Source organism: Dufourea novaeangliae, unplaced genomic scaffold (assembly GCF_001272555.1).
Source record: "Dufourea novaeangliae isolate 0120121106 unplaced genomic scaffold, ASM127255v1 scaffold57, whole genome shotgun sequence".
Lineage (NCBI taxonomy): Eukaryota > Metazoa > Arthropoda > Insecta > Hymenoptera > Halictidae > Dufourea > Dufourea novaeangliae.
Genome location: NW_015373937.1, coordinates 2,106,811 through 2,132,928, shown reverse-complemented (window position 1 = coordinate 2,132,928; position 26,118 = coordinate 2,106,811). Strand labels below are relative to the sequence as shown.

Sequence of the window (26,118 nt, the reverse complement as noted above, 5' to 3'; positions counted from 1 at the left end):
TGCACTTTTCGCTCATAAACAATGACGAATCCCCTTAAACGACGTCGAATTTATAGGTGAATTTTCAGCAGTGTTCTCGCACGATTCCGCGTACAGATTTTGTGATTGATGGCGGTGTCGCCTTCAGTTGGAAGGAACACCCTCCATTAAGCGTGCTTCTAGTGACGCTGCACACAGCTAAGATTCGAATTCGACAGTGGCTTGGTTGACTGGTCATAGATGATATTCCCATGGAAAACAGATCACGCTCGACCTTGCGTCGATCGTTTGCACGCGGTTGACTTTGATATAACGTGGTTTTCATAAATTCGTATAAATATCTCAAATGTCTACTAGTACCTCGGATCATCCACCTATACAATAATACATTTATTATTTTAGAATGTAAAATAGTTTTGTATATTATTCCACGTATTAGTGCATTCAAAATTGAGCGCATTAGAGAACATCCTATAATCCGTGGAGCAACGTCACTCGAGCGAAAAATGAATCTTTAATTCCGACAGGTAATAAACACAAGTAGTTTATTTAAGCTAAAGTCTTTATTTGTTTGTTCAACTTATTATATATACTTATATTAACTTTTGTGCTTGATCGACGTATATCACTTGATTCTCGATTCAAAATTAATTGAGATCATACAGGAATTAACGTTCCGTTGATATGAAGTTTCTTAAGTTCGATTCAGTTGCATTGTTCTGCCTAACGATCATCGTATATTCTTCCGTGATTTCCTCCGCTGGAACCTTGTTAAAGTACGTTTCCCGCTCCTGATGCACGTAGTACGTATCGTCGAAGTTAAAGTGCATTCCGAGCACGATATTTAGTGCAGAAGTGTCGTATGCGTGACAACCGGAATACCGGTATTGCGGTTTCTTATTAAATCGACAACCTGCCGACTGAGCTCCTGCAACAGTTATGTAAAGTATTTTTTACGTAACCGTTTCCAATTATAAAACATGCTTGCTGATACAATCGTACTTAAGTTCACAAGTTTTCGCTGATTAAGGCAATTGAGAAGTCAATATTTTACTTCGGTGCTCCATGTTCTCAATGACTACTGAATATGCACGTGATATGCATACAAAGGAAAAATCTTGTATAAGCTATAGAATCACTAAGTAGATATAAATAATAGCTGAAGAGGTATCTTAACACATATCTGCCCCAAACCCTATTATCATTCTTTAATTTCCCCCGTAAATTGTTACATTATGCTACTTGGGCTGCCTTCGTTAAAGTTGAAAAATTTATTAAAATGTTCTGATTGATAGATAAAGTGTTAAAGACGGAGTCAGCAGGAGACCCTTTTATTCCATGGAATCCTTACTGTAATACAGGTTCTTCTAATATTAAAATCAAGCCGCCATATTAGTTAATTTTAATGATTTACATTTAATAATTAAAAGTATTATTCATTTTTATAATAGGGTATCTAATCTTAGTTTATTATAAAATTTTTATTATAAAATTTATAAAATAAAAATATTTAAAAATCAGTTAACAATAAATTAAAATTTCACGTAAAATTTAGAAATTTAATTAATTTAATAAATCATTTTAATCATGGAACCCTTAAGAGGTCGTGCAATTCGATATTGTAGATGTCGAAGCACGCGACATTAAGAGAAACTATGCGTGAGTCCAGCTTAAACTCGTGAACTGTAAGAAAGTTTTAATATACATACCAATGGGACAAATGCAATCTCTTGTTAGCGCACATTGAACCCATGGCAACATTATTTTCTCTCTAATTTCTTTAACATTCCTAACAACTAAGTGCGATGCTCTTATTAAAGGGAGAAAGAAAAAACTTTCTGCAGAAACGTGAAAATATTCATACATCTTTGGATGCGTCAAGGAGCTAATGGCGTGCCTCGTAGGCCAGGTTAAAATCCCAGATTTTGGTAGAAGGTACTTCGAAATATCTGACGAATTCAAACGCACATTTGAATCCATATACAATATGTTTCCTAATGCGTTTAAAGCTGTCTGTGATACATAAGAATATTTAATAATATATGTTTAATTATAATAATTATTTAGTGTTTAATCATGTTGATAATTTAGAGTTTTACCTGAATAATTAAAGGTCTATACACATGCAGTCTATCATCTTCGACGTGTGCAGGAAACTGACTTGTGTCAAACTGAGTCACATTACACTTTGTAGAGTTACAAGCTGTTCTAATGTTTTGCAAAGAATTATCATTTAATCCAACACTATAAATGACAATACTATTATTTGGCAAAAAATGACTGACATTTCTAACAAAGCCATATATGTGCTGTTCGTTTCCTGGCCTTATGAGGGAGACAACAGTCACATTTTGAGATTTAAGACTAAATGGTGTTGTGCTTGCCTGTCCATCCAAGCCAAGCATTGCAAGATACTTAGAGTCTGTCACCAAGCGTTTCTCTTCAACATCTTTCAAGTTTTCCTGGAAAATTGGACACGATTATTTCTTCATGGCATACTACTGAAATTAACGTGATCTAATATGAAGAACTACTCTCTTAGTTATCATAAACTAACAAACTACAGGTAGCCTTTTAAAACTAAAACCAAAATTGATCTATGTGTTGTCATTCAAAGGGTAAATAATTACGAGATATTTAGATATATTTACTTGGAAGTTACGTAGCTGTTTGTGAGTCTCTGTAACCAGAGTCTGAATAGAAGGTCGTTGACTGCTCATAGCAATGAAAATAATGCTGCTCCCTGCTATGCAGATAAGGAACAATAGCAGGCCCCTGGTACGCATCTCTCATCATTTAGTGAGATGTTTTTTCAGTTTTTAGACGATAATCACACTAATGCGTTACGTTAGAAACAGTATACGTAGGTTAGACATTGCCTGTGTCATGACTAATCATCACTACTCGGTTATCGTTATAACCAGAATGAACTGCTGATAGTAGAATATCAGTGAAGTACATTGCTCAATGTTTAGTTTACAAGTACATTTATCAAGTAAATTTATCGATACAATACTTGAAATCGTAGAATTGATTAGTTAGATCAATTTACATCACTCTTTCTGATAACAAAGCACTGTCAGTGCTCTAGCAGACGCCGCATTTCTAGGAACTTCTTGGTCAAATGGTAGCCCTGCATTTGCGCAACATGACTGCATACTGCATACTGCATAACTCAGCATATACATATAACTGCATACAGACTAGAGATGGCGTGCAAAATCACTAACGGTGATTTATCACAGTGATCGCCGAATAACGATCACGGTGGTGATTTAACTTCATTCACGACCATGATTGCGATTTTTTTATCTTGAGTGAATTTGCTTACTGCGATCCTAAGTCCTTGATCTTTAAACAGAAAAACGTATTCAATATGATTTTACGATGAATTACATTACTATTTGTGTTTGTAAAAATTAGTAAGAAAAAACAAGAAATTCTGAAAGAATGATTTGCTAGGTAACATGTAGATTATAATTTATAAACATTAATTTATTCATTATTCTTCATTGTTTCTAATTATTCCTTCACTTTATACGATATAACTCGAATTTTTGGTTCGATGTAGTTAATATAAATGTAAAATATACAGGTTATGAGTCGCGTGTAAAGTACTGTTATGTTTCTCCACCAATTAGAAACGATCACGAAAAATTACAATTCACTGTGAAAAATCACCGTGATTAGGAACGAACGTGATCAAATCACTCGTGATTCGTAAATAGCAGTTCACACCATCTGTAACTTGCGTTCTGTTCTCCTTCACATGGCGGATGCCGAAAACGTAAGTATTGTGACACGTGTAAAATTGATTTAAAAACCATTTGTTCCATAATAATCTCAACACTAATATCGAAATCGTATCCGTTTGTCACTTTATTTCGTAATCAAACAGAGAGTAAACGGTTTATTTTCGCCCTTTCGTGAAATATGAAATTTCCATTTCCTATTCCTGGAAATCTGCAATAAACCTCTATTATGCAGAAACAATATTTCGTTTGCTCCTCGTTAATAAGTTGTTATTGAGATATCTGACTATTGATTATTATAAAACAGATCAGGAGCAATTTATTGGTGCTATAATATTTGTTTGAAAAGGCCATTTACTACCTATTTTGTTAACAACAAATTTTTGCTTTTTCTTTTGCGAATATCTCATTAACTATTAACGGTGCTGTGAGAGCAATTTCAGATTTGGAAGGAGCAAATTGGGAGCAATTTTTTGAGATATAAATCGTTAAGATACGTTAACATTCGGCGCCAACTATTTTCCGGTGCATTTTTATATCATTAGGAATTATCACTCACCTGTCGGTATGATTTGGCTAGCAGTTTGAGCGAATTGCCACGGGTGGTGCCACCGGTCGAAAAAAATAGGGGTAATCCGCGATTTAATACGATTTTAACAGTGTTCTGGTCGTTTATTGTTATTGCCCATGACAGGGGATTAATCTACGTTCTTTAAGCTACACGTCAAGTGCTTAATCAAGACGAATGATGTCCACGTAACGCCGTGAGACCTTTCCAAATATGAAATAAACGAGGAATGCTTGTCAGGGCTCAGAAATCCTCACGTGCGCACTCTGCTTCCACTAGGGGAAAAACTAGCGTTGGGGAAGGGCCTCCCGCCACTTGATAAATTTATTTCAACTACTGATATAAATGTTAAATCGAATGTTAATTTGGCATCAATTTCAATAATTCCCAGTACCAAGTGATAGGAAACTTTTCTTATACACCACTTTTTCCCTTAGCGGAAGCCGAGTTTGCACGTCAGTGTACGGAATGTTCACATGGGGAGTTCATCAAATTCAAGCCTTGCAATCCTTTTATTTTAAATTTTACTTTAATTTCAATTTGTTCGTTTTTGTTTTACATGTAGCCACTAAAAATATAAAAATTTGTTGATTACAAACAAAATGTTTATCTATTATCGTTTTTTACTTTAAACATTTTAGAGGTTTGCAAAGCATAATGTAAAAACATTGAAAAAAATTAAATACTAAAAGAAAATGTTGAAACTAACAGACTGTTATATAGTAATGAATGATACTTTATTTTTTAGAGTAGAAACATTCAACCACACATTACTTGACGGACAAAATCTTCGTAGTTAATATTACCCTGTGAGTCTTCGTGGCCAGCTAATAATGTTTCTACTTCTTCATCACTGAGTTTCTCACCTGAAACAAAGTCCATATATGTTTATTTAATAATGAAATTTGATACACATGAGCATATTTTGAAAGAAAAACCACTTCTCTAGCATACCTAAAGTTGTTAGTAGATGTCTCAATTCAGCAGAAGATATAAAGCCATTTCCATCTTTGTCAAAGTGACGTAAACCCTCTATAAAGTCGTCTGCTGTATCAGATGTTCGAGATTTGCTTATAGCTTGGTAAATTGGTAGAAAAACTTCAAAACTGATACGTTCATCGGGTTTATGCTGATGGGTAAACTTTTTTACATCCGATTCAGTCGGATTTTGTCCAAGAGCTCGCAGAGCATCTCCAATTTGGGCCACATGAATTTTTCCATCTCCTCGACTGTCAAACAACTGAAATGCCTCCTGAAACTCTAAAATAGTGCAAACAACCTTTGATTACAATTATTAAGAAAAATAATAGCAAATCTGTCTATACATATTATATGCGAATAGCTTCACTGAACTGAAAAGTACTGAACTTAAATTTTAACTTAATGCCATGGACTTCGTAAACAGTAAATTTATTTACCCTCAATAGATGACATCATTCTATTAGTAAGTTCCTGATAACTACTACAACCATACATATTGCACCATATATGTTCACAGAAACTCAAGATTAATATAAAATAATATTATAAAATTTTGTAGACATACGAACTATTGATAATGAAAATAATGCTAAATAAATAACAACGGAATCAATTTACGAACGCAATAGTTATGTTGCGACCGCGCTTCATCTGTTTACGCGATTTGACGGAATAGAAGCAACTTATTTTAGAAAAACGTCAATTGTAAATTATATGTATACGATTTTACACGAACTCACACCAGTAGTACAGACCGAAAAAAACGTATTTAAAATTGAATATAGAAACGTATGAACCAACCGACGTGACGATAGCGATGCTATACGCTGTCTGTCTTCCTTTCTTCTTTTCTGCTACTATTTCTTCAAGTACCTAACCATAAAAGGTAATGACCGACACGCAAGTCGGTGACACCAGGGTGTGGGTCTAATAAGGTAAAACGATATTCTTGACCTGAATTAAACACTGAGAAAAAAACTGTCCGCCCCTCCTTAATCGTTGCTTCTCAAGAATCCATTTACGTTCACTTACCTGCCAGTTGATCCTCCGAGTATGATGCCTGTAATCATAACTCAATTGTATTGTACCGTCGCGTCTACTATTTAAATATATTGTTTCTGTAAGAATAGTATACAGGAACGAATACTTACCATTCTGATTGCTATTTAACACACCCTAAAACACGCACAATCTATCCTTCAACCGCGTGAATATATATATGCATGTATACATATACAGTCACGTAGCGCTTCGATCGTCCTAGTAAGATTTTCCTCGTTGAATGCTCGCAAGCAGCTGACGTGTGCGTATTATACATGCATACATAAATATATGCTGGCCAGCGAAAGTGACTCACGCTGATTGATATTTCATAATGGAATTTTTATATCTTTCATCATTTTGGAAAATTTCAAAAATTCTTTCTATCACAATTACCGTGAAAAGGGAATTTTTAAGTTTGTGTTTAAAGGCAGCAAATTGTACAACATATAAAAAAGAGACAGATAAAGGAATTGAAAAGAAAACTTTAAAAATTTCATACGTCTAGACGAAGCCGATAATTTTATTAGATTTTGAATGGTAATTAAAATATAGAAACTGTGCAGAAGATTAACTCTGTATAGGTAAAAAGAAAAACAAGCAAACAAACTTTCATTTTGCAGAAGGATTTCTTCAATTCGTCAGGTCTTGCCGAAAAATTAAATATTTGCCGCCAGCTATCGATTTATTTGACCGTTCATAAACAGACTGCGGGAGTTTATGCAAATTCATAATGTCAGATCTACTACTATAATAACTAAAACTCAAAACGGAGCAGAATTTTCAATTCTGTACCGGAGGCTTTACAACATTAATAATAACGGATTGATAGTATCAAACTTTATTCAAAGCTTTAGTTTGTTGCGCTTTCCATGTTAGAAGACGCTATAAATGCATAAAGATCTGTAGTCTATTCATAAATCAGTGCAATCGACATTTTGAGAAAATGAAAGTTCATTGTACAAATGTATGTACACACTCAGATATCACATGACGCCTTGACGACGCCCATTTTACGGTTATTTTACGTCTAAGACGCCCATCATTAAGCAGTTTGTGTGCTATCTAGGTACATGTGAGTACATGTATGTATAATATGTATATGTAAATAGTAATTCTATCTACTACTTTTACGGGATTTCTTACGGTATTTATATTGGTAATGTATCTTGCCGTAGGTCGTTATTCTTATAACTTAAAAATTAGAATATTTTAGAGAACGATATAATAATTAAATTTAAAGAATAAAAGGCGAAATGCATACACACGCTTGTATGTACTAGTAATCAACAATCGTAAGGCTCGATAAACTTTTCTATTTTAGAATTTACACCACCTATTCTTTGCATCAAGTTCTGCATAACTGCAATCACACAACATTTACACGATGTTACGTCGAACATCATAGATTTATTTATGTGTATAACGCAGAATAATTATCAATAACTCACGACTGGGAACCGTATGTAATCCATTCTAATGATTTCGATTATAAATATTCTATAATTGCAATGGTAGAAGTATATGTTGTCGTGTCTTAACAACTTTATGTGCGTACATTTAACGTTCTCTCTCTCTTCACACACACACACACACACACACACACACACACACACACACACACACACACACACACACACACGGTATTGTACGCCTATGCTCGTACATAAAAAATCTCCGCCGCGCATTTTATAGCGATTTTAGGTGCAAAACGTGTGAAAAACATTACAAAGTAGGTAGATATGCACTGTAATAAGAGGACGTGGTTTCTTTGTCGATCCGCGTGTAAAATTCGTATCGTGTGCTTTAACGCAATCTATAAACTACAAAGAGACTGCGTTACTCAGGATTGCGGTCGGTTTCCGTGAAGAAAAGTATATATCATATTTCTGAGCTCGATGTTCGTTATAAACGAAGTGTCTTGCAAAAATTTGTTTGTCATAGGACTTGTATATTTTCCGCATAAAAACCATTCGTTTATAGCTGCTCTCTCGTACGTAAATCCGTCTGGAAACATTACAGAAAGTGTTCATTTGTGATACAATTTATGCACATATGTATGTATGTATTACTATGTATGCACTTAGAAATACACTATTGTTCGGTATAGCAGTGGCTCTCATAGTGACTGTATGTACCCTCACGAGCAAACTCGGCTTCTATTTATTATAGTAGAATATCGTTTTTCGTTTCCTGTCAAGGACCGAGTCCAGAGACGTCAAGTATAAAGATACAAATATGCGACGAAACGTAAACTATGTGGGTGTCAAAAGTATTCGTAGACCCTTTAAAACGGAACTCTTTTAAAATTGGTCCAATTTTAAAAGAGTTGTTCCGTTTTACAGGGTGTACGAATACTTTTGACACTCACTGTAATTCAGATCATTTATGATTTTTCTACAATTCGAATTATGGTTTGAATCAAGTGAAATTCAGTCTTATTTTTATCAGGAAAACTTTGTCATAAAAAGTTTACACACATATTTTCTAGGCATATTGCATATTTCTTACCAGAACATCGAACGGGTTCTTTCATTATCTCATGCGTGATGGGGCATAGAAATTCATGAGGTATTTCAGAATCGTCTATAGGGGTTTCAATAACGTTGTTGTCTTCGCGCTTCAACCAATACAGCTGAGTTTTGAAAATTTCAACCGCCTAAAAAGAAATGCATTAGCATTACGAAATCCAATGCGGACGATCGACAGCTCTTAATCGGTATACAATACAGCGCCGTACGTGTTCATCTTGTTCGATTTGTAGGTTCCTTGTTAATTCGTCTTCCGATGCGTTGAGCAATAGACGACCGGTTAGATGTATCGTACGAGCTCTCTTCGTTAACGCGAATAATCCTATTTCCTTCAGCCATTTTAACGTGTCGTCAACTCTCCAGTTCACAACCTACCGCATTGAAAATTTCCCGGTGTTAACAATAACTTTACCGATTGTACTAGATACTGTAAGTAATTATTTCTTTGTTTTTACCTGTTTCCTGTTCTGCTTCAAGTTATCGATCAAGATATTCTGCGAAATCAGTTGTTGAGGTATTTTCCAGACTAGGATTGTTTTGTCTAACGCACCTGTTCGTTTGGAATAGTTAGCGTTAATGAAACAGAGAAGCGATCTAGGCAAGTGCGTATGGAATAGTACATGTTAATAATTTGTTTCAACCTGTAATAAAAAGAGAAGTATTTTCGGAAAATGCGCAGGTAGTTGCAAGGCTTTCGTGTTCTTCTAGTACGTATAAACAATCTCCAGTGTACTGAAATCATATTATAAACATTGTACATTATGAAACATACAACATACATACCTACATATGTATATATGTATGTATATACATATGTACGAATATATTCTTTTGATCGTGGCAACAAAGGATGGATAAATTTGTCCAACGGCCACATAAATATGTAGGTAGATGTTCTTTTTTCACGTAAAGAGGAGAAACAAAGAAAGGGAGGACGATCATTACTTACTAATTGTAACACATCGTACTTACTACGCTCCAAATACGGGCTGTTCGATCGGTAGCTACGCTTCCTAGGATTTCTCCTTGAATCGGTGAAAACCGAACACACGTGACGTTACCGCCGTGTCCAGTCAAAACGTTTCTTTGTTTGTATCGTGTATCGCAATCGCTGCTTCCGGTACTGCCACCTCCTGCCATGATGGTCTCATTTTTCTTATAAACTGTTATTTGCCATAATTTCACCAATGAGTCATTACCGCTCGTCGCTAACAGGTAAGATTGCTTATCATCGTCAGTCAGCCCTCTTCCTGCTGTTCAAAGTAACGCAATAAACGATAATGTATGTACATACGTTTATGTACGTGTACACAGTTGGCATGTGCGGAGGTCGTTTTCCTTACCGGTAAGAGTGAAATTGGCGGTTGGGCTAAAATCACAACCTTGAACGCCCAAGTCATGAGCTTCTTCGCAGATCATCAGAGCAGCATTACATTTATTGTCCATGGTATTAAATAACCTCCAAGATCCTTCGTTGCATGCCGTAACCAAATAACGAGAATCATGCGTAAAAGCGACAGCGTTCACCGCATCTGAATGGCCTCTGAAAGTACTGTGAGGCATCACAGGTTCGATAATTAAATAATTCTTTTTTATCGTTTGGTTAATTCTAACGTGTGCATGTATATATGTGTATATGCACGTGTGTATGTACGTATGTATGTAACAATGTAATTGTGATTTGGATTTTGTAATTAGATTACATTTTGCCCAACTCTGGTATGTACATGTATGTATGTATTATGTATAACGGTGGTCACTATTAGCATGAAAAAAAGCACGTTCGTCACTTTATTATTTTTAAATTGTTTGAACGGATTCGTAACATCGTCATTTTCGTGCTGGTTAAAATTCTAGAAGATTATTTACGTGTATGTAATATGTATGATTCAAGTACCAAAGCTCCACCATATTATTTACATCCCATAACGTTGCTATTTCATCGTCTCCGGCTGTAGCAATTTTGGTGCCATCCGGTGACCATCGACAGACGCGAATGCCAGATCCCGAATTTACGAAAGAAGATTTTGCTTGACTCCCGTTCTACGATAGATCAGTGATAAACGAGAATGAAAATACATGTAACAGTTGAACATTAATGATAAATAAATGTGTTTTGCTGTTTTCTACGATCGACATGATCTAAATGTATGGAGGTTGTTCCATGTGCGTGCATGTATTACCTCGGTATTCCAGATGATAGCTGTGCCGTCTAACGAGCAAGATGCAAGCATAGTACCGCAGGGACTGAACTCGACGTGATTCACGCTGTATTTGTGACCGTCCATTGGACTGTATGGTTTTTCTTGAAATTTCATAGCAACGTTTACTGAATCTCCATCCTCGTCCGTTTCAACGTTCCATACGCGTACTAACTTGTCCCTAAATTATCATTACTAGAAAGGTAAAGTTTACATAACGTATGCCTCTAATAGTGGCAATAACTGATCGAATAAAATGTACATATCACGAATTCAACATTCAACCGATGTTATATTACAGGGTACTTTTCATTTTTTCCTTTCACGTTTGAACAGTTTGAGTAAGTTAATTCCGACTAACCCTGATCCAGAAGCAATAAGATGATTTCCGTAAAAAGCTACGCTGTTTACTACACCATTGTGGTCCTCTAGCCTTTGAAGTAATTTAACGTCATTGATCGATGTCTCTGCGTTTTTCATCACATCTTGTTCGTGTTTCGCGGTCTACGAAAGAAATGAGTATGTACTTTCATGCGTTACAATACGAATTTTCTTTACCTCTCCAGAATCTGTCAATAACAATGTAGTAGAAGACAAGAAGCCTCGTGCGAGTTCCGAATCGAGACATAAGCCTCCCGTTAAATCCCATATAATGACGGACTTATCGTTCGACCCTGAAGCATTGATAATCAAATAGGGAATGCATAAATGGTAAAAAAAGATACAAGACCTATCGCGACTCTTGTTTAATTTTATGTTCTGTTGTCCGATGCTTTAGTAAATAATTACCCGTCGCTAATAAATTTCCATCTCTCGAGAATGCGCAGCATGCTACGTATCTGTTGTGTCCTGACAATGTCGCCATTATTTTACCCGTGCGCTGAAAGTTAAAAAGAGTTCTAGAAACTAGAAACAACAACGCGATTTCGTTGCTACGAAAGTACTTATGTACACCCACGAGCAAACTGGGCTTTCACTATGGGAAAAAGCGGCGTAGATACTGAAATTAATGTTAAATCGAATGTTAATTTGCCATAAATTTCAGTAATTCCAAATACCAAGAGGAAGGAGCATAGTAGGAGGCCCTTCACCTACATCACTTTTTCCCCCCCTAGCGGAAGCCAACTTTGCTCGTGGGTGTACACCAATGGGGAATTAGGAAAAAAGGGGTGTAAGAGAAAAACCTCCTACCACTTGGTAAATTTATTTCAAGTACTGAAATAAATATTAAATCGAATTTGCATAAATTTCAATAATTCCCGATACCAAATTTTAAGAGGCCCTTCTCCAACGCCACTTTTTCCCCTAGCGGAAGCCGAGTTTGTTCGTGGGTGTACATACAAACATAATAGCCATACATAGACCGTTTGGAAATCTATCAATTTGTTACTGCGAGAGTCCTACCTACCGTTTCCCAGATCACCGCTGTTTTGTCGAGACTACTACTAACGATATACAATCCGTTCATATTAAAACGAACGCATGTCAAGGCACTACTATGCTTCTCCATAATTCTGCAGATTTTTATTTCGGCAGTGAACAATTCAGCCTGACACTTTGTTGTTTCTGTTACCGTCATCTCCCATAATTTCACACAATGATCGTTACCGCAAGTAACGAATTGATACAGCTTTGTAAATGGATCATTGCCTGCATAAGAAATGGCACTCTGATGTACATATATCAATTGCAACCTAAATTCAACGACACAAATATCATGTACGATGCGCATCTTTACGTACTTGTAACTTCCTGAGAAATCGAGAAATCACAAGAGACGACACCCAAATCATGAGCATCGTCTATCCAGGCAAACGCGGTAACTGTTTGTTTATCAGAAATGCACGAATCAATAATATCGGCAGTGGAAAATAACTTCAAGACCCCCAACGTGCAACACGTGATTAACCAACTGGAATCCGGTGAGAAGCACACACTTTGCACAGAGCCGTCGTGCTGTTGGAAACATCTGTACGTGGACAAGGTATGTATCATCGTTTCTTCGTTAGGTACATACACCAGAGCGCTACTCATAGGGTTATAACATGATCTCCTCCTACATGTTAACGCCATTATGATTTCCTTACCTAATTAAATTACGTCGAATCAAATCCCAGACACAGACTTGCCCATTGTCACCCGCAGTTACGAGCAACGTAGAGTCTGGCGAGAATCTGCAAACTCTTACAGCTTCTCCGCCAGTTTGAACCATGGTGTGTATCTTCGAACCTGTCTGTAGAGATCACAAGTATTCGATCACCGTTGAAAATACCACTCTCGTGTATATGTATAATTAACCGTACACCGTAATGAACAATGTGCATCATTTTCCGAAGGATTTGTTCCTCGATGTATGATTACCTACCCGTAGATTCCACAACAGCGTTGTTCCGTCTATACTGGCTGAAGCTAACATTGTCGATCGGGGGCTTACTTTCACCGACGTAATTCCATATTTGTGTCCCAGCAAAGGCGAAAAACATGCTTCCACGTATCCGCTACATGCTCGCCATTGCCAAACTCGAATGCGCTTATCTCTGAAACAATGTAGAATTTTATTATTATACATACATAGGTACATGTACATAACAAGTGTACAACAACGTCGCATCTATTTTTATTTATTCACATCTGATGATCAACGTGACAAACGTTGGTCGCGCGTTTCTTTTCTTTTTATTCCCTTACCCGGATCCAGTCACCAACACGCAATCACTGGCAAAATCAACGCTCGTCACATCGCTCGTATGCACCTTTAACGTCTGCAGAACTTGTACATAACCTATGTCGATGGTGCTACCGGTCATGTTATATACTTGTACTAAAACCAACAAGATCCCAGAGCGAAATGAACACTGAAATTCCTTAGTCCTATTCCTTCTTTCGGTTTTCTATACTCTTTTAATTATTGTTCCGGCAACCCTTGAACGAAATTGATAACTGTAATCAATTCAGACATACATATTTATAATAGGTTGTCGCATAAATTTCGGCTGGAAATAACACAAGGATGGATGTAAATATACACTAAATGTGTTGCACAACGTATTACGATTAGGAAAAACATATTGTCGAATAGAGCACTAAAGGCGCGAGACCTTGAAATTGATTAATGTACTTGCTCCGTCAACGTGGCTCTATGGTACAGGAGGATACGTATGTGTATTCCATGCCAAGTGGGTCTAATTCACCGAAACTTAATTCCTACGTTTCTAGTGGTTCTCGTTATTTCATAATCGGATAATTTGAATATGAAAAGTAGTTTTTACAAGGCTGCGAATAATTGAGAGCGTAATATATGTATATAGAGCTGACGTTAGTGTCGCCTATACTCCACATATATGTAAAAGAACAATCACTTTATTGTTTTCAATGATTTATCGATTACGTATGGTTTTCAAAATTTTCTCCTGCAACCATCTACATCCACCATCACATACGATATATTATCATACATGCCTAAATATTATTATATTCTTCGAACATGAAAACTTCGCAACGCGTACCTATACATTAAAAGTGCAAACATAATCACATTTAAATCGTTACACGATGCAAAAGTTCTGTCAGTTGCATTATTTCGTTCGTTCTTTATTCCCTTACACATTTATCGGCGTTCAGCTTTAATATACCGTATCAAAACAGAAGAAGAAGGAGAAAAACAAGAAAAACAAAGTCACCGGAGGCAAAGAAAACTCGAAACGTGTGAACAGGTTGATATGTACTTACGTTGTAGAAGGCACGTGTGTACTAAATGTCCATGTGAATCCAGCAAACTGTGTCGTCCGTTAAAAAAGTTTAACTTTGACGTATTATAAATTCATTAGCAAGCATTTCTTCGACGAGTATCACATACTGTATTCCAAAATATATTGTTAGCTACTGCGTAGTACAAGCGTTTCCGACTCGGAGCGGCTCCGCCCCGTCCGTGCGAGTTTTGCCCCCACTACGTCCTACTCGGCGACTCACCAACAAGCGTTTTCTACCTCTGTCCTCTGTCGTGTGCGCTCTGCTTCGGGTGTAAGGTGTAAGGTGTTCTCCTCTGCAAAAGTTCTACGTACGTCACGCGTTTAGGATGCGACGGCCGAGTGGCCCAAGCCAGGTTAAAAAATCCCAAGCAACCTAATAATGACGCTAAAGCGTTAAACGCATGTCTACACTTTGCCGGTAAAATCGATAGGTACTACGAGAATAGAATTTCTTTCACGAGGGTAAGCTACATACATATATGTACATATGTATACACACGTGTTTCGTAGTTGTGATCAAAGTAGACGAAATCTGTAAGTTACGAAAAGTAATAGACCGAAGACTATCTCGTTTGTTTCACATAAAATTCTTACAAAATAATCAATAAGTTTCGTTTGTAAAGAGTCGACGACTTTTATTAATAACTCACTTTAAATTCAACGTGTGTTAATGCATTGCTCAGGTACTGGTTGCAGCTTGAAATTGTAATCTCAAATATCATTTTCAAAACCATACATATACACAAATGTATTTCTTTATGCAAATACAATTTCGAAAAGCTGTACACATTTGTTCTTGCATTTTTGTGTATATACTATGTATATGTATACAGATATTTACAGATATCTAACTATTATTATTTTACTTTTAACTATCCAAGAAACAAAAATACTGCATCGGATTGCAACACTGGAAAATATGATTGAATGGATTTTATTTTCTAAAAAATATAAACTGTCATTTGTAAAATGAAGTGCTTGCGAACAAATGTGATTTTAAATAGGATCGATGCATGTAGCCAGACGCACAACAAATAACTCGACAATAACATCATGTTTATAACATTTATCGCTGTTTTCAATTATATCGCCCTCGGGAATACGGAATTCCGCCTTTTGTGTTTTTAGGTAGTCCTTGACAAAAGCAGCAAGGTTGTCAAGGATCCGGAACATCTCGCAAACTGAAAAGAATCGATAAATAATACAATAATAATTAAATAATGACGGGATCCGTAAGAAACAATCAACCTCGAGTCTTTCTGTAACTGATGCACCAGGTGCTTATGTATTTGTACAAAATCATAGGCAAATGAAGATTTGTCAATAAAATTTCAGGTCTGAGTTAGGTTATTTATTAGATACAAATTCTTAGATCCTTTTAGTTGTAAATACTGACTCTGTCTATGTGCATCTATGTCATAAATAAAATCGTTTTCATCGTAATCGATAAAAAACTGTCAAAAATGTTATCCATGAGAGGGCATTAATTTACATTCTTTAAGCTTCTGTATCTAGAGCTTTGGCGACAGAAAAGCTGCCCGTATAAACCTGAAAACATAATTAAAGCATTTCTGAATATGATATGTATTCTACAAGAATCACTATACACTTTGAAAATAGCGCAAAAAAATCAACGACGACGCCATCTCGCAGAAAGTCTCTGAAACAGTTTGTCTACCAGTTTGAACGATTTGCCACGGGTGGCGCCACCGGTCGAAAAAATAGTGGTATTCCACGATTAAATGTGATTTTAACAGTGTTCTGGTCGTTTATTGTTATTGGCAATGTTAAGGGATTAATCTACGTTCTTTAAGCTACAAATCGAGTGCTTTATCTAAACGAAAGTTATCCGCATAACGGTGTAAGAGCTGTCCTAAGTGAACTTAACGGGGTACGCATGACTAGATATAGTGTTACCCGTTGCAAATAGATATGATTTTAACAATGTTCTTGTAATTAATGGTTCCCAGCCGTTAGTGAGTATTATTCTACGTTCTTTAAACTTCGAATTTAATGCGTGACGAGGAAAAACGATGCCCGTTCAGCGGTGTAAACGTGATCGAAATCTCTGCAATTAGGGTTGCCATTCCATAAGGGGCTGCGGTAATACAGGCATAATTAATTTTATTAATTCTGGGGTTCTGTACTATTGAATCCATGCATTAAGTCCTGAGAAACAATTTGAGACTAATGAGGTTCATTTTAAGCGCTTAATTACTGAGATATTCGCATTTTTCCATCACCAGGAATTATCACTCACCTGTCGGTATGATTTGGCTAGCAGTTTGAGCGAATTGCCACGGATGGCGCCACCGGTCGAAAAAATAGTGGTATTCCGCGATTAAATGCGATTTTAACAGTGTTCTGGTCGTTTATTGTTATTGGCAATGTCAAGGGATTAATCTACGTTCTTTAAGCTACACGTCGAGTGCTTGGTCATGACGAATGCTGTCCGTATAACGCCGTGAGACCTGTCCGAATATGTATAAGTAAACGAGAGGGCTCGACGGGGCCCAATGACCCTCACGAGTAACCTCGACTTCCGCTAGGGAAGAAGTGACGTGAAGAATTCTTCTACCACTCGGTAAATTTATTTCTAGTATCGAAATAAATATTAAATTTGGCATAAATTTCTATAATTCCCAATACCAAGTGGTAAGCAGCCGTTTCCCTACGCCAGTTTTTTCCCTAGTATTTATATATGTTTGTATGATGTATTTATTAAGGACCCCGACCTTCCTGTAAGGGAGTTGCTAAAGGATTGTAAAACGCTCAGAGAGTCTGTACATATGAGGAAGGATTTGCCAGGGTGTTCTAACGTAAACTCTAGAGCTTTCTGTAGTGAAAACTGAAGCAAACTTGTTCAAGCTGATGTACTCAGCTTTAGCAAGAGATGGACACAACCAAGCTGCGCCTACAGCAAGTCTCTCTTTGGTTTTGGAACCGTCTGTGAAAATTGTCATGAGACCCGGATATATTGTGGTAATTATTATGAGAAAATCTGTGTTTATGTCAGAGCTGAGCTTGAGTGCAAGACCAGTTTCTAGATCACAGTCAGCAGCGTGGTAAAGAATTAAAGATAGATCAAGAGGAATGAATTGGCATAAATTAGTTGCTATGACATCTCGATTATTTCAGACTTTCCCAATGATATGGGCCAATAGTCTGGGTTGGGTATGTAATTTAGCTGCGGTAGGGTAGTTAAAGGAACTATGGTACTTGTAGATAATGTTATATAAAAAGTGAGAAGGGTTAGTTATGATTTTAGTGATGTATTTTGGACCTAAAAATAGGGCTCGATGTTCTATAAGAGGAAGTTTAGCCTCAGCCAGTGAGACATTATTAGGGGTAGAGTTCCTGAGGCCTAAAGCAAGCTGAACAGCAGTGAGTTGAATTTTTTCAAGCTTCTGCTTCAGGAATGAATACTTTGGAAAAATGAAAGAAAGGCAATATTCCATTCTTGAGCGGATTAGACCTTTGAAAATGGTGATTAATGTTTTGGAATCTGTACCCCAACAAGTACCTCTTAGAAACCTGATTATATTTAGAAGTTTTTGAGCAGAAGAGCAGATAGAGTTAATGGAAATTTAAGTCTTGGTCAATGCGGACACCTAGAAAATTTACTGATTGGGAGTTATGAATATAAGTGTTGGCAATGTTAATTGTGATAGAGCCAGGAGGGTTATTTAGTGTAGCTGGCGACATCAAACGGCATGCGCGTGATATTAAATGGCCAATAGCTTGGCCATTTTTGTCGCAGATGACGCCACCATTCGGTTTGCGATTTTGTAGTTGTTTTTCTTGTTCCATAGTACAATCCTAGGGGGTGCTAACGTTTCCAATGGTGGGCTAAGGGATTTTTTAAAAACCATTCGATGAATTTGAGAGAAATACAATTCAATGTAGACAATATGCATAACATGTTTTAATGGAATGAAGTAAATATTCGTTCGGGTAACTTAGTAATACTTTAATCAGCAAGCGTGCCAATAACGTTCTACCAATAGCTTTACGCTTCAGATAGTAATTTTAGTTCATCGTAGGCACACCAACTGCAGGTTCATGATATTCTACTAAAAAGAAAGGTTCATTGGAGTCGTCTCGTACGCTCCTTTAAGTAACGTTAGGTTTTCGTAGTCGTTAGGCTCACTTTGCTGTACTGAAGTTGTGTGTAATTATTTCGTGTTTACCGTGTGTAACTTAAATTTTAGTGTCAGCCAGTGTCAGCGTTACGTTCCCAAACAGAAAATCCGCAAGCATGAAGATGTGGACATCGTACCATACTTTCGAGTGAGTCTCTCGTATAGAGGTTTATTCGTTTATAATTGTCGAGGCTAGGACGTGCAAATATCTTGTAATATTTCGTTATTTGAAAGAGAATTGCTCTCGTTCGAACATACACAATTGAACACGTGGATCTTATTCAAATTCACAGTCACCCATGGGAAACAGTGGTGAAAGCAGCTTGCAGAAAGTACCCAAATCCTTGCAATCCATGTGTTTTGGGAACAGATGTCATCGACAGACGAGTCAGAGACGGTGTTCTTTATTCACACCGACTGGTCACCAGCGAATGGCGTTTCCCAACCTGGATTTCGCCGGTAAGTACCCAACTGCTACTAAGGTTATTTGCTCTACACAGTATGGAACATAACCTCTATAACTGGAGCAAAAGACAGCTATTTCCGTTTTAATTGTCATTCAGCTTAATGAATTCACTTGGACATGACTGGAACAATGCAATTATATACATAAGTTCATTAGTTGATTTCATCGTCATTTACTTATGAATATGGTTTATGCATAGAACAATATAGTACTGCATTAGTCATACATTAGGATCATTTGAACGTTTATCCGAATTATTTATAAATCTTAGTTCTCTTCTGTGTCCTATACTTGAATATTTTTGCCAGCGAATGTGACATTTTCTTATTTTGAGTACATTCCATTGCATCTTCGCCTATTGAACCGTTCAGTATTATTTGCCATTGTGCTCATTCTGTTGTGAAATCTTTAACACTCGTTATCAGTACCAGTATTATTATAAGAAATATTGATTGAAATATTAAAATCCTAAATATTTTCATTAATTTTGAGTCAAGAGTATATCCTTATATATTACTGAGTCCAAGAATAATTGACAGTTTCTGTTTGGGCCTGATTGTTCATGGTCGGGAAGATGGAGGCTGACGCATAATCCGGTAGCGATTGCATAGGTAAAATTCCATCGAGGTCATCATTCGAAATTTCCAGTAAGTTCGCTTTATTTAGTATACGTAACGGTCACGTGACCGTTAGCATCACGGCAAGGCCGCTACATTTCAGACTTGATTTCAGCGGTCGATCAGCATAGAACTTGATAATATCAACCTTGCTGAACCATATTCTCGGCTTATTGATCATCACTCCATATACTCTCGTGGAAAGGGCTACAAACATGTTCGCTACCTTTCTACTTTATCAGAACGACCTTTTCGACCTCTTCCCGAGGCGTGACCTTGACGAACTTATCAATTTATTTTTCGATCGAAATTATTACATCAGACATTACTCGGATCGCTTGTACAATATCGATCCGTATTTGCGGTACCTAACAATTACGTCTCAGCATATCACGTGCAGTTACGTCTATTGGATACATAAAAGACTGTTGGCGATGTGCCTCTACCTACGAGTCCGGAAAACGCTGTCTGGCTTTACGTAACACGATTCATTTTTACGTAGATTCTTAGCGTCATAAGATTATGAATCACGGGATCGACGTTTACGAGGTTTACGTCGTTTTGTCCATAATTCTCGAGTACTCCACACCTGTCCATGACCAGACCGTGTGGTTAATCTTGTATCCCCGAACAGTGAAGTAACTTATATAACTTGCAGGGTTCGGATCTTTCAATCTCGGGGGAAATGGTTTCACTTACCTTAATGCGTGTATCCAATTTATGAAACAGTAAAGTATGAAAAAATCCTGATAATATTTTATTAATAGTTGGACATCCAGGTTTTGGGTCGAGATTTTTAAAATCCATTCGGAATTTCTCAGTTCGCAACGATTAACGACAGAATCGACGATTGCTCGTAAGAGGTCAGCCATAATGACCGACTCGACTTGGAAGAATTCTTTCCTTGACCATTTTTCCAGGTTTTGGATCGAGATTTTTAAAATCCATTCGGAATTTCTCAGTTCGCAACGATTAACGACAGAATCGACGATTGTTCGTAAGAGGTCAGCCATAATGACCGACTCGACTTGGAAGAATTCTTTCCTTGACCATTTTTCCAGGTTTTGGATCGAGATTTTTAAAATCCATTCGGAATTTCTCAGTTCGCAACGATTAACGACAGAATCGACGATTGTTCGTAAGAGGTCAGCCATAATGACCGACTTGACTTGGAAGAATTCTTTCCTTGACCATTTTTCCAGGTTTTGGATCGAGATTTTTAAAATCCATTCGGAATTTTTCAGTTCGCAACGATTAACGACAGAATCGACGATTGTTCGTAAGAGGTCAGCCATAATGACCGACCCGACTTGGAAGAATTCTTTCTTTGACCCATATTTCCAGGTTTTGGATCAAGATTTTTAAAATCCATTCGGAATTTCTCAGTTCGCAACGATTAACGACAGAATCGACGATTGTTCGTACGAGGTCAGCCATAATGACCGACTTGACTTGGAAGAATTCTTTCCTTGACCATTTTTCCAGGTTTTGGATCGAGATTTTTAAAATCCATTCGGAATTTTTCAGTTCGCAACGATTAACGACAGACTCAACGATTGTTCATAAGAGGTCAGCCGTAATGACCGACTTGACTTGGAAGAATTCTTTCTTTGACCCATATTTCCAGATTTTGGATCAAGATTTTTAAAATCCATTCGGAATTTCTCAGTTCGCAACGATTAACGACAGAATCGACGATTGTTCGTAAGAGGTCAGCCGTAATGACCGACTTGACTTGGAAGAATTCTTTCCTTGACCCATTTTTAGTATTGCAGCATAAAACCACAATTTATAAAAAATTTAAAATGCCAGTATAAATATGACAACTTATGGTTCGAATGTCAATAACAGTTCGAAACTTATTACAGTTTTATTCTCATGTATACCGTGATCATTCCGAAAGACATTACACCGTACTACGTATAATGTGTAGATAAAAAAGTAAAATGTTAATTTACATTATCGAGAAAATTAATGTCATAAGTTTTTGTTTCAAGAAAAGATCCATCCTCCTAACCGACAAACTGGTACCAAGAAGCGTCACCCAACTTTCCCATTCTTCGTTTTCGCCTCCGTGACCATCCGAAATGGTTGATAACCGTCATGATTGTAGCACAACGTCTCATTCAATAACTTTCGGTTACGGGTTAAAGTTCGCCATAGCGAGGACAGGAGATGCAGCTTCATAATCAATCAGACCAAGAGGGGTACAATGGGCAAACAAGTTTCGTTATAAGCACGTCCCTCCTTCCAAGGTTTATTTACCCCGAAAGTTTCGACGTTGTAAGAAATCAATCCCACACACGGGGTCGTGCATCCCCTTTTCTTTGCCGGGCGCCGGTTTATAGACAAAACATCTACCCGCTTGTTTGATCGAGCAATCTATAGAAACACCCGACGACCGGTAGCGCACAGCGGGAAACTCGAAAGTTTTGGCAACGCAAGAAGAAGAAGAAGGCGGTGGCGTGGAGGCGGGAGGGCCGAGCTCGAAGCAGAGAATTACAAAACAACGACATCGACGGTATCAACTTTCATAATTCTTTCCCTCCTACCTCACGGTGTTACACTCTTTGGCAATCATCCAGCTAGACGCCTGCGTTTCGGAATACACACCGGGGTCTCTCTTAAAGCCTCTCCACCTCATCCCTGTTTCTTTCCTATCCCACGGTAGGAAGGGATGAGGAGTGGGATGGGGGGTCTCAGCTCCGAATCCTTTTTGGCTCGGCGAATTGCTTCCTTTCGCAAGGATTTTCTATAAGCTTGGCCATTTCGCAAAGCCGTTCCGTTGTGCCGGCTCGCCCGCCCGAATGCCTCGAATCACAGTTCCGTATATAACGAATGCACAGCAACCGGAAGGGCGAGAGAGGGGTAGGAGGTGGTGGATCGCGTTTAGGCACTCTTGAAATTACTTGACGGGAAGGGAATGTGCTGGAGGCTCGTTCCGATTTTAGTCAGCCTGTTCCTCTTTTCTTTTGTCTTTCTTCGACTCTTAACTGCGTTCTTGCTGGGTGACCAGTTGCTGCGACGACGAAAATTTCTGAGTAATTACACGATTCGCTGGACCATGAGGTCTGTTATTGGATCTTCGATAATTATTTTATGTTTAAGTTTATAAATGAAGGAAAATCTTGTTTTCTTTTTGTTTTAAAGGGTGAATAATATCTGCGTATTCGGAAGCATTAGTTTCTCGAAATAAGGTAAACTGGACGGTCTCGAGTGTTATGTAATTGAGATATTGTTAATCAGGGAAATGTATAATCAATTATTGGGAAGCACCGACTCGACGACAGTCGGCACGAGTTAATTATTCGGATAAGTACGTTAATTCATTAATTTCTTAAATACAATTATGGAATGACGGTGTTATTAATTAATGCGTCTGTTGATACAATCAATTATTGAGAAACATTGACACGACGACACTTGGCCCGCGTTAATTATTCGGCCTACATATAGGTACATTAATGTATTTATCTCTTATAATATTATACGATTATGCAATTACGATGCTGTTAATTAAAGTGTTTGTTGTACGATTGTACAGAATAGGCGTGAAAGTTAGTTAATTACTTAACACAATTTTCTGTAATTTATTCATCGTATAAATAAATTTCTTTGTTTTGCATTTCAGTTGTTCGGTCATCGAGGACCATGCTACGCCATTGAGTGGAGCGAAGTGAATCCAGAGGACAGAGAAATGGTGGTGAAAACTGTAAACGTAAGTACGCTTAACAATTTCACAATTATAATAATACAATTTAAAGTCTCTTAAACTTTGAATTATTAAGAACCTCTAATGCTTAACACTAAACTACCAAATCCATCAAAATGACGGATTACAGATTTACTATTTTACCATTACCTACTGAAATTACGATGGTGCCTTTGACGATATTTATGTTTGCTTTTAATTTACTGCAGATTTTCTTTTATAGTATATTATGCTAGATTCTGTATATTATTGTATTACAGAATTTAATTTAGTAGTGTTAATTATTCATGAACATTTTTAATTGTGCACACATACTTCACTTACTCGACCATACTTAACTAATTAAAATCAATCAGCTATATCATCTGTTCGTTCGTTTGATATAATAACGCGTCGATCGAAAGTGGTATCGCTATTGATCATCACTTAATTCGTATCCTCGATCGAAATATAATGCACGACGTTTAATCAGTCGAATGCGAGTTTCCATCGTGCCGGGGGCACGTTTATTTCATTACATTTGCACTTTATTACACACACATATTACTCGACAAAGTACTTTCGACCGCGCTCGCAATTTATCTTCCCGGAGCGAGATAAATTTGGGATAGGTACTCGACCAGCAAGTGTTACGTGCCAAATCATTAAATTGCATTATGGTAACGCGTTCGAACGTGGTAAATAAACGGAGGATAATTTTCCAGTAACGAACGAGAAAACGAAAAAAACAAAAAAAAAAAAAAAAAACCACGGTTTCTTGACGGTCCAATCAACCATACATTCTGTGTAAGAAGTACCCGGAATTATTAAATAAAATACAAAAAATTGATTTATTCATTAAAATTTATTTTGTCGCCTTCAAAGTAGGCCCCATCGAGTGCAATACAACTATACCAGCGCTTGACCCAATCCTTCGTACATTGTTCGTAGGCTGATTGAGGTATGGCCTTCAGCTCCTTCAGCGAATTTTCTTTTATGGCCTCAATTGACTCAAAACGCCTTCCTCGAAGTGGTAATTTTAGCTTCGGAAACAGGAAAAAGTCACACGGTGCCATATCAGGCGAGTACGGTGCTTGGTCGATAACATTCCTTGAGTTTTTAGCCAAAAAACTCTTGCACAACGATGCTGTTTTTGGAGAAAATTGAGCTCTTTCGGTACCAGTCGTGCGGCGACCCGTTTCATGCCCAAAATATCAGTCATAATGTTATGAACGGACTTAAAAGATATGTTTACCTCTTCAACCAACTCTCTAAGACTTATACGACGATTTTCGAGCACCAGCTTCTTGATTTTGTCGATGTTTTCGTCGTTCGTACACGTCGCAGGTCGACCAGAACGAGGCAAATCAACTACCACTTCGCAGCTCTTTTTGAATGCTTTATACCATTCATATGCCTGTGTTTTTGACATGCACGATTCACCGTAGGTCTTCTGCAACATTTTCAGTGATTCGGCACACGAAATTTCGTTTGAAAGACAAAATTTAAGGCAAACTCTTTGTTCAACTAAGTTGTCCACTGTAAAAATCGCAGAACACTCGAAAGTTTGGTTAACAAAAACAGCTGCTGTCAACACACTGAGTGACAGATCGCGCTCAAATTCCCACGTGGTACTCGGTACAGTGCTACCAACTTACAGAAAAAAAATTTGTGGCGATACCTTTTACGAACATCTTTCAAATGATAAATTCCGGGTACTTTTTACACAGAATGTATATGTTTGTATAGGTACGCGCGAACGAAAGACTATTTTTTCCCATCGTTAGCATTATCAATTCATTTGCCGGGTGAAAATAAATTTGATGAACGAACGGTAACACATACACCACACGTGTACACGTGTAATCGAACAATCGATATACACCCAATTCCATTCGAATCGAGATCAGCAAGGGGTAATTGGAAAACGGGCCGATGCAATTTCACCTGTGGAACTACCGGCGACCCTTTCAGCGATAGTATTTCTGCTTTTTATATTATGTCGTTACAGAAGTTCATGTCAATTTTTCTTTTGCATCCGGCGAATGTGTCTTCGATATAACGTGCCTTGATTTTAAATAACTCCAATTCGGTACCTAGGCTATCTGCGTTCTGTCGCAACCATTCCTAACAAATGAATCCCTGAAAATAACCAGGGCAAACGTGACACTCGTCCCTTTGAATAAATTGGAGACTCCTCTGGTAGCATCCGTTCGTAAAATTGCGGTACGCAGACTTTCCAGTTCGGGAGGCAGATACATTTACTCGCGTTTACAAGCTCGAGATCGCCGCGCGTCTTAGGATCGGTAGAGGGGGAGGCAGGCGGCATCGCATCGCATCGGGAAGGTTGGATATGATAGGTTATTGATGCGCGCATTACCGGCGGGAGGGGGGGGGGGG

General features: G+C 37.5%; 4 protein-coding genes across 5 annotated transcripts in view; 1 reads left to right on the top strand and 3 right to left on the bottom strand.

Moving 5' to 3' along the window:
- Positions 1–592: 592 nt before the first annotated feature.
- On the bottom strand, positions 593–2,953 carry LOC107185431. The gene is made up of 4 exons (XM_015573103.1): positions 2,631–2,953; positions 2,079–2,441; positions 1,689–1,992; positions 593–907 (listed from the first exon to the last, which is right to left on the bottom strand). Exons 1-4 carry the CDS (start codon positions 2,763–2,765, stop codon positions 648–650), a joined length of 1,062 nt encoding a protein of 353 aa, XP_015428589.1. The 5' UTR covers positions 2,766–2,953; the 3' UTR covers positions 593–647.
- Positions 2,954–5,058: 2,105 nt separating this feature from the next.
- Positions 5,059–6,558, bottom strand: LOC107185407 (myosin-2 essential light chain). Of its 2 annotated transcripts, XM_015573075.1 has the most exons (4): positions 6,432–6,558; positions 6,313–6,340; positions 5,254–5,559; positions 5,059–5,165 (listed from the first exon to the last, which is right to left on the bottom strand). In XM_015573075.1, exons 1-4 carry the CDS (start codon positions 6,432–6,434, stop codon positions 5,059–5,061), a joined length of 444 nt encoding a protein of 147 aa, XP_015428561.1. In that variant the 5' UTR covers positions 6,435–6,558. The 2 variants fall into 2 exon arrangements, with proteins under 2 accessions (XP_015428561.1, XP_015428559.1); XM_015573073.1 differs by lacking the exons at positions 6,313–6,340; positions 6,432–6,558 and adding an exon at positions 5,718–5,843.
- Positions 6,559–7,943: 1,385 nt separating this feature from the next.
- On the bottom strand, positions 7,944–14,921 carry LOC107185396 (WD repeat, SAM and U-box domain-containing protein 1-like). The gene is made up of 18 exons (XM_015573061.1): positions 14,783–14,921; positions 13,742–13,993; positions 13,419–13,590; positions 13,141–13,286; positions 12,796–13,022; positions 12,462–12,703; positions 11,843–11,933; positions 11,612–11,727; positions 11,415–11,557; positions 11,036–11,234; positions 10,750–10,895; positions 10,196–10,404; positions 9,825–10,105; positions 9,494–9,584; positions 9,308–9,402; positions 9,062–9,223; positions 8,833–8,980; positions 7,944–8,328 (listed from the first exon to the last, which is right to left on the bottom strand). Exons 2-18 carry the CDS (start codon positions 13,858–13,860, stop codon positions 8,165–8,167), a joined length of 2,751 nt encoding a protein of 916 aa, XP_015428547.1. The 5' UTR covers positions 13,861–13,993; positions 14,783–14,921; the 3' UTR covers positions 7,944–8,164.
- A 2,852-nt stretch (positions 14,922–17,773) lies between these two features.
- The window catches only part of LOC107185388 (protein slowmo), a 26,529-nt gene continuing 18,184 nt past the window's right edge, over positions 17,774–26,118 (top strand). The window contains exons 1-4 of the mRNA XM_015573054.1: positions 17,774–17,784; positions 19,014–19,092; positions 19,238–19,403; positions 23,659–23,745. Coding sequence (XP_015428540.1) covers positions 19,061–19,092; positions 19,238–19,403; positions 23,659–23,745 — 285 coding nt within the window. The 5' untranslated portion in view covers positions 17,774–17,784; positions 19,014–19,060. The remainder of the gene's footprint in view (positions 17,785–19,013; positions 19,093–19,237; positions 19,404–23,658; positions 23,746–26,118) is intronic.